The sequence below is a fragment of the Myxocyprinus asiaticus genome, chromosome 32 (genome assembly GCF_019703515.2).
Source record: "Myxocyprinus asiaticus isolate MX2 ecotype Aquarium Trade chromosome 32, UBuf_Myxa_2, whole genome shotgun sequence".
NCBI classification, from domain to species: Eukaryota; Metazoa; Chordata; class Actinopteri; order Cypriniformes; family Catostomidae; genus Myxocyprinus; species Myxocyprinus asiaticus.
In genome coordinates, this window is record NC_059375.1 from 20,863,050 (window position 1) to 20,876,273 (window position 13,224).

General features: G+C 40.6%; 1 protein-coding gene across 1 annotated transcript in view; it reads left to right on the top strand.

Annotated features, from left to right (window-relative positions):
• Nucleotides 1-11,811, top strand: part of LOC127423487 (protein shisa-9A) — a 57,165-nt gene extending 45,354 nt beyond the window's left edge. Inside the window, exon 4 of the mRNA XM_051667831.1 lies at nucleotides 7,728-11,811. Coding sequence (XP_051523791.1) covers nucleotides 7,728-8,131 — 404 coding nt within the window. The 3' untranslated portion in view covers nucleotides 8,132-11,811. The remainder of the gene's footprint in view (nucleotides 1-7,727) is intronic.
• The last annotated feature ends 1,413 nt before the right edge of the window (nucleotides 11,812-13,224 follow it).

Here is a 13,224-nt window from a genome sequence, read left to right on the forward strand (position 1 = left end):
CAGTAAAAATCTGCTTTTCACTTTATAATGTATTGTTCATCAATAGTGGCTCTTCCTGGAGCAATGACCAATAAACATGTAGAGACAGTGCTCAGTGTCACTCACACAAACACTAAACACCATCAGGGTAACACATGTGAAATTAAAATAATACAATAAACATTAACTAAACTACATTATATATAACACAGAACACCCCAAAGTTAATAACTGATATAAAAAATAAAAATAAATATAACTACTCCCATAAAATGTAGTGAAATATGATGGGTCATGCAGGGAATTCTGGGAATGCCTGATTACTTTTTTTTACCGTAATGTTAACAAGAATTTACTGTAAAAATGTTCTCTCTGTAAATGTTGTTAAACATAATATACATTTTAACTGTTAATTAAATCATACTTTTTACATCTAAAAAATGTATCCACACAATCGTCGCTCAGCCCGCCCCACTCTCCACAATGTAATTTTTACAACATTTTACATGTATTTTCTTTTTAAATATATTAAACAATTTTAATGTATATTTTACAGTAACTACTCATTAACAAATGTAAAAAAAATTTTTTACTGTAGCATTTTTACAGTCTTTTACCGTAAAAATTACGGACAAGTTCACCCATCTAAAACAGTAGTTCATTGAAAAAAACGATGATTTAAAAAAACTTTACAGCTCAAATAATACACAACATAACTTTTAACAGAAGAATTAATGTAAGAATTAATGTTTTATAAAATTATAAACTTCACCTTTCTGCCTTTAAACCCTCCAAAAAAAGTGCCTCACTTTAACCTCCATTTTTGCCTTTTTTAAAGAAAAAGAAGGACGAGTCAAAATGAATTATTGTCATAACCAACATTATGCCACATATGCTGTCGACTGATCTTAACTTGTATTGAACTCGGAATATTCCTTTAATGCGTCAAGTTGCTACATTGCTTGGCAACCACAAACAGCCTACAGTTAGGATAATGAGCTATATTAGTTGTGGAACAATTGTTTATTGCAATTCGTGTTAATAATAAATTGAACTCTTAATTGAACATTAGTGTATTTTATCATAGTCCTATTGCTGTCATTTTATAAAAGCAATAAGCCACTCAGTCCTGTGGGCTATGATGATTTTACCATGGTTAGGGGTGTTTTACTCACTCTGCAGTGCATTGCATTATTAAGAAATTTCTTGTTATTTTGTTAATCTTGCCAAGGTTTTGCATGACTTGTCGTGGTTTAATTGTGATGTTTATACTATTGTTTCTCCATCTGATCACCTGAAGATTTCTCAATCACTGTGACACGACGCCTAAAGCCCAGTGAGAATATCACTAATGTTTGTAATTTATACTGTGAAAATCACCTAAAGCTTTCTGCCCTTTTTAGACAAGCTAAATGTTCTAATTTCATCTCATCATGGATGACATACCATGAGATCATTGAGCTAAGAATAACTGACCCTCTGGCATCCCAGTGTTTTTTATTTTCTTATTATTTAATTGCCTCCCTCAAGAAAATTCCAAAAGGTCCAGAATTCTTCACCTTAGCACTGATAAGTCCCCATTTTTGCCAATCAATACTTCTCTCACAGTCCCTAAATACATCTCTAAGGTCACAGAATTGGATTTCTACTCAACTTAGAGAAGTGAAGCTTACTAATAATGGCCTTCACCAGAATATCCTCCCAACAAAACCCACATCCCCTATCCCTTTGAGATACAGATGGCACTAACTCCATGTGTGGAGTCACAGAGTTGCAAGCTGATAGATATTTGAACAGTGTATAGGGGCACTAGTTACAAAACCTCAGATTCATCTTGATTATGGCTCTTAAAGATATGCACTGTTGAGCAATGTAATTGATTTACCTGTCTGTTGTGATGATCAGTGTATCTGATATTGGAGGGCTGTGCACCAGTGGAAAAATGTCTGCCACGCACCACATCTCACTCCCCTCCCACAGGGGCAGACAAGAGATAAATAAGATTTATCATCACACCACAGACCAAACTCGTTTGAAGCATGAAAAGTTTATCTTCAAGGTCATCAAAGCAACCAACCATCAAAAGCAGAATGAGGAAGTCATACAAGGATACCCAGTAATCTAAGAGAAATAATTTCTGTATGAACATAAATAACTTGGTAAACCTTCCACCCTGTGGAACATGACAGGCCATACTTGCACTACCAGCATATTGAAAACCTTAACTGCATGCATTCTAAACTCATACATTCAGTAGACTAAGTGCTAATGTTTCAGTAGAAATGGAGGGAGACTGACCAAACTATCGTACTGTGTAGCAATGCCCGTTGTTGGCTGGTTTAAGAATGTTATACTCAAATGTTCCTTTAAAGATTTAATGGTGTCACATTAGTGGTATTTCGTTTGTGAACAAATCTGTGTTTTTGAACAAAATCTTTTAAGTGAACTTATTGTTAGTCTTACCGCTAAAAGAGCCAATTTCCTTTTTTGATAGTCAGTTATAATTGAGAACGTGCACGCGCAATAGCTGGACCAGTTTTTTTTTTTTTAGCATATAAACAAAGATAAAGAAACACAATTTATGATATGAATGTTGTCAGATTTTATAGAGTATTTGAAATATGTTATCGTAAATTTGTTAAACCATTTTGGAGATTTCTGCCTTTCCCTATTTAAGTCGATAGGAGCTGTACTTGTATCCATAAAAAATAGCATCCCCACAGGCTGCCTGGAGTGACCTGACTTGTCTTAAAGGAAGTTTGCTATAGCTGTCACAGTCAGGTCTGACTGTGCCTCCCCTGACTGTCTTTCTGACTTGTTTTAGCTGTGTGTGCCTGTTTGTTTTTCTCTTGTTTCTTGTAGGTGCTGCCCAGCAGCAATCAGCATTGCTATTGCAACGCTGGTTGCACTGCTCGTTAACAGATCTGCAGCACCTGTGTCCCCTTATATTTTCCTCTATTTAAACTTGTCACTGTCTTGTGTTCCCTGCTCATTTGTTTTGTGAGTTTGTGTGTTCAGTCGGTCTTGTTAGTTGGAATGCTACCTCCCAGTCTGCAATCAGCTTTTGTTTAGCTGTTTTCTAGATTTTCCAGCCTTGTTTTGGTTTGCCTTTTTTGGTTGTTTTCTTAATAAAGACTTTTCTGCATCTCTGTGTTTGGGTCCTCCATCTCAGCCATCAGTGATCGTGACATAACAAACGAGCCGCAGACGAACCCAGCAGAGATGGTTTTTTTTATTTTTTATAAATCTGGTTCTCCTGCACGCCAGCGTGCAGAGCACGTAAGAAAACTGCATGGGGTATGGCAGGAGGACAAGTCCATGTGGGGGTATGCCCTAGAGTTTTTGGCATTATCCTTGGGCTGTGATACAATCAGGCCTGCTTTATTGATTTTTTAAGGCAGGTCTGACTAAACCCATTAAATCTTGTGTCCCAGATGGGGGTGAGAGTCTTCTCGAGGCTATCAGGCTAGCCATGAAGTGGGATGAGTTCATCACAGCCTGTGCCTCGGAGGACTTCCAATCCTCCTCCCAGCCCAAGAATGATGGCACCCCCTATGCGGAAGTGGACGCCTCGGCCACTGCTTCCACACCTCAGAAGAGGAGGAGGAGGAGGAGGAGAAGGAAGAAGCCCAGCCCATCGGCCGAGCCCACTGTGACTGTTTGCAGGGAGGCAGAGGAGCCTGCCTCTGACTGTCAGGAGGAGCCCACCGCTGACCATCAGGAGGTGGAGGAGCCCGTCGCTGACTACCAGGAGGCGGTGGCGGTTCCCACAGCAGTGCTTCTCACCATCTGGAAGAGGAGGAGGAGAAGGGCATCTACTCCTCAGTTGCTGCCAGTGTCCATGGAGGCCATTCCCCTGCCACTGCCAGTGCTCACGGCCACGGAGGCCATTCCCCTGCTGCTGTCAGAACCCACAGCCATGGAGGCTGTTCCCCAATTGCACCTGCCAGTGCACACGGCCACGGAGGCCATTCCCCTGCCGCTGTCAGTGTCCACGGAGGCCATTCCCCTGCCGCTGCCAGTGTCCACGGAGGCCATTCCCCAGTTGCAGCTGCCAGTGCACACGACCACGGAGGCCGTTCCCCTGCCACTGCCAGCGTCCACGGAGGCCGTTCCCCTGCTGCTGCCAGTACCCATGGCCATGGAGGCTGTTCCCCAGTTGCAGCTGCCAGTGCACACGACCACGGAGGCCGTTCCCGTGCCGCTGCCAGTGTCCACGGAAGCCGTTCCCCTGCTGTTGACAGCACCCACGGCCACAGAGGCTGTTTCCCAGTTGAAGCTGCCAGCGCACATGGCCACGGAGGCCATTCCCCTGCCGCTGCCTGCGTCCACGGAGGCCGTTCCCCTGCTGCTGCCAGTACCCATGGCCATGGAGGCTGTTCCCCAGTTGCAGCTGCCAGTGCACATGACCACGGAGGCCATTCCCCTGTCGCTGCCAGCATCCATGGAGGCCGTTCCCCTGCCGCTGTCAGCACCCACAGCCACAGAGGCCGTTCCCCAGTTGCAGCTGCCAGTGCACACGGCCACAGAGGCCGTTCCCCTGCCGATGCCAGCGTCCATGGAGACCGTTCCTCTGCCGCTGCCAGCGTCCATGGAGGCCATTCCCCTGCCGCTGCCAGCGTCCACGGAGGCCATTCCCCTGCCGCTGCCAGCGTCCACGGAGGCCGTTCCCCTGCCCCTGTCAGCGTTCACGGCCACTGAGGCCATTCCCCAGGTGCTGCCAGCGTTACCATCCACTGCAGCCGTTGACGAGCCTGTCTTGTTCCCTATGGTCATCGAGTCTTTCCTGTTCCCTGAGGCCGTCAACAAGCCTGTCCTGTTCCCTATGGTCATCAAGACTGTCCAGTTCCCAGCAGCCGCTGCTCAGTCGGACCCCCTCCCAGTGGCCACAGCACTGCCAGACCCCACACCTATGATTCCCTTCCCTCCTGACCCCTGTCCAGTGGCCACTGGCCCAGTCTGCTCCCCTTCCTGTCCTTGCCACCCTCCTCTCCTCCCTCATTCCCTACCTCAAACCTCCTCCCAGACCACTGAAACTACTCCCCTCCCTGAAGCCCTCTCCCAGGCTGCTGGACCCCGCCCCTTTCCTCCCTGGTTTTCCTCCCTTCCCTCCCCTTCTTTTGTTCTTCCTGTTCTCTGTTAGTACATGTTCTGCTTGTCTTGTTTGGTGTTTTATGTTCCCTTTTTTTAGATGCCAGGAGGTGTCCCTTTGAGAGGGGGTAGTGTCAGGATCCTGTTACTTTGTCAGTCTGGGTTTTTGTTGTGACAGGGTCCTGACACTCTTGATCTGTGTCTGTATTGTGTTTCGTGTTTTGTCTCAGTGTGGGTGCAGGGCTTCGGTTTTGGTTCCTTGCCGTGCGCTCTTTTCACATGCGTTCTTTATCGAGCAGTGCAAACGCTGGTTGCACTGCTCGTTAACAGATCTGGAGCACCTGTGTCCCCTTGTGTTTTCCTCTATTTAAACTCATCTCTGTCTCATGTTCCCTGCTTATTTGTTTTGTGAATTTGTGTGTTCAGTCTTGTCAGTCGGAATACTACCTTCCAGCCTGCGATCAGTTTTTGTTTATCTGTTATCAAGTTTTTCCAGCCTTGTTTTGGTTTGTCTTTTCCCTCCACTGAGAGAGGTTACTGTTGTATTTTGGTTGTTTTCTTAAAAGAATTTTCTCCATCTCTGCATTTTGGGTCCTCCATCTCAGCCATCAGTGATCATGACAATAGCATGAGCCAATAGCATTTGAGTTTGGGCTGCAAAGGATCATATAATTGGTTTGACCCACTGAACAAATACGCTTCTTCACTAAACAAGTCTGAGTCTGTGATTTGAGTCTGAACAAGACATCTCGTTCACGACAAGGAAATAAGTAGATTTATAGTAATTTTTTTTTTTTTGAACATTTGTAGACACAAATTTTAATCAGTTGAATCAATGATTCAAAGACAATATTTTTTATGAACATTTTATAACGCATTAAAATATGCTAATTTGTCTCCATCTACTGCCGTAAAGATTTAATCTGCATAAATGGTCAGTGAATGAATCTGAACAAATCTTTTAGGTAAACAGATTCAAAAGACTCGACTTTCTAGAGTTAATCAATTTCCTACCACTAGGTCATATCATAAATTTTAGTTATTTATTTTTTCCCTTGAGATCCACTTCTTATGTTAGTGAAAAAAAACAAAAACATTTTTGCCAAAAACATTTGTGGAAATTTTCCACCCTCTCTCTGGCCCTTAGAATTAAATATAATAATACTATGTTTCATTTATATAGCGCCTTTTCAAGAGCTAAAGGTCGCTTTATAAGAAAATCACATTAAAGAGTCAAATATAATTGTATTTAGATATATGTACATGAAAAAATAAAAATAAACGACTTAAGGTGGACTTGAAATGCAGTGACAAATTTTAGGTCTTTAATTGGGATTTGAAGGTGGAGATAAAAGTGATGTTGCAGAGGTTGAGTAGAAGTGAGTTCCAAAGTTTAAGTGCTACTACACTGAAAGACCTGCATGAGAGTTGAATTCTGGGTACAGAAAGCAGTCTAGACTCAGAGGACAGGAGTGTACATATAGGAATGTAAGAGAGAAGTAGTTCACATAGGCAGTGCAGTGCAAGGCCGTGAAGTGCTTTAAAAGGCGACAGAAGTATTCTGAATTAGATGTGAGATGAGACGGGTAACCAGTGTAGATTGAACAGGTTGGGAATGATGTGTGCAGACTGGAGTAAGTATTTGGAGTAATAAGAACTCTATTAGCTGAATTTTGGATATACTGTAACCTTGCAATTGTTTTAGTGGGTAAGTTAGTGAAAAGAGCGGGAGATGAAAAAATGCAGTTTTAGTGAGGGAGCTAATGTGGGCTTCAAAGGTGAGGGAAGAGTCAAATGTGTTGGCAGGGTCTAATGAGTGTTCTGTCAATGACATATATCTATGTTTCTGTTGAGATTTGGTGGGCCAAAAAATCATGATCTCAGTTTTATCAGTATTGAATTTGAGAATGTTGCAGTAAAATCATTTGTTTTTATCTCTGATACAGGCGGTTAAAAAACAGTGTGGAAGGGTCTTATCAGATTGAAAAGCTGTATAAATCTGTGTGTCATCTGCATAACATGACCAACGCCATGATGGCAAATAATGTTACCGAGGGGAGGCATATAAGTTGTGAAGATAAACAGTCAGAGAACAGAGCCCTGGGGGACACCTTGGGTGAGGGGGGGTATGGGGGAATTGTAATTATGAATAGAACGTAGTATTGTCTGTCAGTGAGGTAGGAGGAAATCCAAGAGAGAGCTGCATCTGTCAGGAGTCGGGAGAGGAGTGTATTATGACAGACGGTGTCAAAGGCAGAACTGAGATCGAGCAAAATCAGGATAGTAAGGGACCCAGAGTCAGCAGAAAGGAGGAAATCATTGGTGACACTTTGCAAAGCAGTCTCAGTGCTGTGGTAAACAGTTTTATTTCTTTGCATGTGAAATAAGCAACACACTGACTTACAGGTTTGCTTTTGGAATCATAAAAGTTTTTGACTCCCCCATCCTTCAATGACAGCGAATACCTGCAAAGTCAGCATTACACTTTGATGGGATCACAAAATTGTCTACACTACATCAAGCTCCTTTATCTCAAAAGATCAAGGAAACTTTGATTCCTCATGATATGACCCCTTAATGCATGACAATTTTTTTTACACAAATGCAATCTCCCATGTCCGCAACTAATTTGTTCTTCCTCTCTATCTTGTTGTCAGCGGCCAAAGCCAATGGTGACTTCCTCAACAAGCAACACCGTCACTTGGTTGAGTTGGCGACTAAGGGAAGCCTACCCCTTCATCCAATGAGAATGGAGCATGTGGAGCCCACAGCTTCCTACGTCACAGAAGTCCCATGCCTCAAGCAAAATGGACAGAAGCCCAAGAGCAGTAAAGGCAATGTGTCCCATCCCGCAATGGCCTACAGCTACAATACCATAGCAAACCCAGGCATGCTGAGGAGCTGGGAGGCCACAGAGACTGTGGGTCGACGTAAAACCTATGGCCCCAGGAAGCTGTGCACAGTCGAGCAGGGTAATGAGCTACACACTGCCCGCAGTCATCATTACCTTCCCACGCAGCCCTACTTTGTAACCAACAGTAAGACAGAAGTGACTGTGTGAGAGGCTGAGTATTGTTTGAAGAGAGCAGCAGAGAGCCAAAAGTGATTATCGGCATGAAATGACTCTCCACGCTGCCCCAAATGGACTGGAGGCACAATAGGGGTGAGCATGTGATGCTATGACTGGGCACCAGAGCCAACATCAGCTGACTGTGAGGCCAGGAACACTTTGAATTGTTCACCACTATTTATATCCACTGTAACAATGATGTTGTTGTGTTTTGTCAATGACAAAGAAACAGATGTAAAGAACTGGCACAAGAAAAGATTTAGATCAAAAAAGCAATAGCAAAACGATCTAATAAACGTATACCGAGAGAATGGCTACAGAAAGACAAGACATAAAAGAAATGAAACACATTGCATTATTGATCCCAGATATTAAAGGGCTGGCATGAAGTATGAATCACAAGGTGATGCTCTTATCTAAAATAATTTACCATAAAAGGGTCAGGTGCAGATATTGATTCAACGGCAGGAACTATATTTTAAAAGATGGCAGAAAAGACAACAGTGGCAACTGGTTTGAGGCTGTGCCTTTAATTTTCACATAATAAAGCACCTCGGTCAAGCACACTAAAACATGTTTGATTCTGGAGTCAGAAGAGTATTAGTGGAGGTGGCCACATATGCTAATTTTTAGTACAGAATGCCATGAGGTAGCACTGTCATGCCATGAACAACACTGTTAAAAGGACATAGAGGCTTGGGCACATTTTGCATCTGGAAGTACTTGATCTTTGGAAATATGTGTTTGGTCTCCTTTTTGTGTAACATTTGGCGTTACATTCTTATGTGTACTCTCAAATGCATAAGAGCATGTTGAAATACTTGTCAAATGTTTCTTCACATCAGTAGGTGTATCTGCAGCTCAGTTGCTGCCACATTTAAAGGGATGGTTCACACGAAAACTCTGTCATCATTTACTCACCCACATCATGTTGCTCCAAACCAATATGATTTTATGTGTGTGTGTGTGTGTGTGTGTGTGTGTGTGTGTGTGTGTGTATATATATATATATATATATATATATATATATATATATATATATATATATATATATATACACTGTATATATATATATTAGGGCAGATTTTACACTGAAAGCCTCAGTCAACATTTACTTTCACAGCATTTTTTCCTTTTGTGTTCAATGAAAGAAAGTCACACAGATTTCGAACAACATAATAGTGAGTAAATGATGGAATTTGTATTTCTGGTTAAACCATCGCTTTAAGTTTTTTTGCACTTTTACTTTCACAATGTGTCGTACGGAAGGTACATTTTATTTATTTATTTTATTATTTATTTTTTTCAGACAAATGAGATCATATAAGTCTACTTATTTATACCATTGTCAGTATATGTATGCAAATTATACAGTACATTGATTATTATTTAGCATTATTTCTTGTGAATGTAAATGTTTCTGTTGCTACATCATGGAGTGGTAGGTCTTGAGGTGAAGATATACTTTAAAATGGAGTAATAGAACTAGAATCCAGTTGTATCCAATTGAGTTAATTCTGCAATGCGTAAACCTGGATATATCAAACTAAAGAACTTGAGAACTCCCTCCTGATTGATCATGTGGATGGAATAACTCTAGTCTAGGATGGATCCTGTCAGCCTCATTGCCTGTTCCATGTTTCTCAGTTATTCTGTTGAATGCTGTGTGCATGTCATGCTGAGCAGTAAGCAGGGCCATACTTGCTTGTTTTTGCATCATGGGATCTTACCTTTGCTGATTTATTTTCATTTTTCATTCTTTTTTTCATCATGCATTAAATCTGAAATAAACAGAAGCATGAGAATAAATACAGTATACAGGTACATCTACAGAAAACCTTTTATATAACCCATAACACACGCTCACAAAATTCTGAGGTTATATGTCCATCCAAGGCCGTTGTTGTGTTTTGTGAGAACTATCCAGTAAAATTGGCAGCAAATCTTTCATCTCCGGCAATGCTGAGGAACTCCCAGACTGATTTGAGGAAGAGGAAGGCCTCTGATTGATTCGATTCAGGTACTTTGATCAAGAATAAGTCAGCTAATCCAATCCTCATGTGCATGCATTCACCTTTGAACAGGTGCCGGAAATCAGCCTGCGACTGAATAAACCTATTTCGGACGGGGCCTTGTTGAGCTGCCTGAAATCAAAGTTCTGTTCGGTGAATTAAGATCGAGGGTGCAAGTGACCTAGTTAATCAGCACTGGCCTGTGTTAGCAGACTGGGTGGTCGATTGGATTTGCGTGCTGAGAGCCCAGATTGAGCCTTGTATTAACCAGAGATTCTATAGCTTTTAACATAGCTTCCACTTTTATATAAACTGGAGAGAGTAAAGAAGTCATCAAAGCAACGTTTGGACAATGCTAAACCTGATAACCATTCTTGAATAAATATTATTCTATATGGCTTGTATAGAATTTATATTATCTTGTTTGTCGGGTTAATCCATCACATTACACATTATCAGCTCCAGTGTTTTTAATGTTAAATTCTCATGGAAGAGTTGTGTCTTTAGATAGCAGGGTAACAAATCAATGGATAAAAACTAATAATTTGCATTCCTTATTAATCATTGAATGAATCAACACATCAGTCAATTGATGTTTAATAATTACTGCATGCATATTATTCCAAAATTAGATTAGCTGAGTTGGGATGACCTCACATATACACAGGTATAAGTAAATAAGCACAAGCAATGACTAGAACCAAAAATCAAAACTTAATCACAAATATTAAACACTCACTGACTGCTTTATACTCCAGTCATAAATCTCCCAATTATGTGCACAACCAAATTTCAATTAAAGAGAGAAATGAAGCTGAGAAATTGACTGTGATTAACAGATTGAGCCTGAGATAACTCTGATTGTTATGAGGTCATGATTAATTTTGAAGTTGGAAAAGAGGTGATCATTTGGACCTATGCTGAGAAACTAATCAGATTCAAGGGCTTATCTTTTCTTTTCATATTATATTCCAGTATTGCTACTTGTTCTTAGTTAAAAGTGGAAAATGCAATTCATTTTGTTTACAGCCATTTTGCATTAGTATATCACAACATGGAAGATGCTGACTTTAAAACAGTAGTGTAAATACTATTTTTGTGCAGTGTCTTTGTATACATTTAACATTTATTAAAGATACATGAAACTGATCCTCAGATCTTAATGGTAAAGGTTCATCTAATTGTTCTATGATTTCTTTATAATTTATTTAAGATTGCTTACTATTAAATTCACAAATAATGAACCATGTCAAGATGCTTTTGGTTTACTGTAGAAACAAATTCTTTGTTTGTACTGGTGTATACTAATTTTAAGCTTGCATATAATAATATCTCTCTTGGGCCATTGAGGATGTTTACATGACAAAAGCTCTAGTTTGTTTTGCTTGTACTAAGTAATGCAAAAAGTAAGTTAATTTCATCCATATATGTTAAACAATCTGTTCTCCCAAGCTGATCTTTCATTAAGTATGCAAAACAATACACATTAAATTGATGTCCATTTTAGAAATGTTTAGGGCTAACCCATGAATAAATTGATAATTTATAAATGTTTATTATATATACTCTGTATGACTTGACATTGCATCTGAGTGACTGCTATTGATCTTGCTCTAGTTACAGGATCACTTCTGAATTAAAATGTAGTTTACTTCACTTGCTTGCCTGTCTTCAAATTATGCTTCAGAGGTTTAAGATATTTGGGGTTTATTTTCTGTCTTTCTCTGTTTCATGTGTATATTATAAACAGACAGACAGACAGGCAGAGAGAGAGAGAGGGAGAGAGAGAGAGAGAGAGAGAGAGAGAGAGAGATAGACAGACTCCATTTTGGCCATGGAGTTATCTTCATGGGTATGTGTAGAGACAAAAACCAAAGAGATAATTTATACGGTTTAAAACCAGAACCCAATTAACTGCACAAAATAGTCACTGATGCAGTCTGTCATGCCAGACAATGATCTCTTATGGATATTATTACAGAGTCTGTGCACACTGCTGCAGTTCATTCTGTACATTCAAGCTAGCACTTGTTACTGCAATGAGATTCAATTTCTTAACCATCATCCAAACTGACATAAATATTTAGTATGAGGTAACTTTATAGGTTCCCCATTGCATGTTTGTTCCAGTAATGCTAACTTCCTGTCTAAGACAAACGATTGACCATGTGGTACAAATAAAACAGAGAAAAAGTCTGTGCAGGGTCCACAACAGTCTCCTCCACTTGTCTGAATACCAGGGGCAGCTCTGAATGCCAATGAGCTGAATACCAGGGGCAGCTCTAAGGTCAGTGGATATTCGGGGCTTAGCCCAGACCTCTGTGGATGTGTATGGGGCCATCCTTTGATGAAATATTGGAATAAAATACACTTTATAATGCAAGTTAAAATGTTATCTCTATGATGTGTTATTTATATAGTTAATCTTTAAATATTACTGAAACTAAAACTAAAAGGTCCCACTAACTTTTGTCTCAGCTTCAGATACGTTTAAAGATCAGAAATTGCATGCTTTTAACAATATTTACTTTACAACGTTATTTAAAGGGGTCATGAAATGCTCTTTTTTTTTATAATTGTATTATCTTCCCTGAGGTCCACTGATATTGTTAGTAAAGTTTTTTTGCACCAAAAAAGTCATAATTAAGTAATATATGATAATTTTCCACCCTGTCTCTGGCCCTCTGTCTGAAACGCTGGGTTTTGGCCTTATGGTTTTGCGATCAGGTCTGTGGTTATCTATCAGACCAGATGACATTCCAGGAGCCAGTTTATGGCAGAGCCCCTCCTTAACTGTCAAGGTAAAGAAGAGTGGCTCCATTTTGACAGGATTGTGGTGGACCAACACAAACAGTTGCCAAGCAGCCATCAGATAAGCAGCTCGGACAACTACCCGACCTCAGAAAGAAGGCCCCAGACCTTCCATCACATTGGAAAGGAACTTCTAATTGGCCCACAAGGTGTTTCTTAGCAACCTCTCAAACCCACATCCTAAGGTTTGCTCTAAGACCAAAGTTGAGCTAAGTATCATAAAAATTCTTCAAGACCCCTCGAAGAAACATTAACTCACCA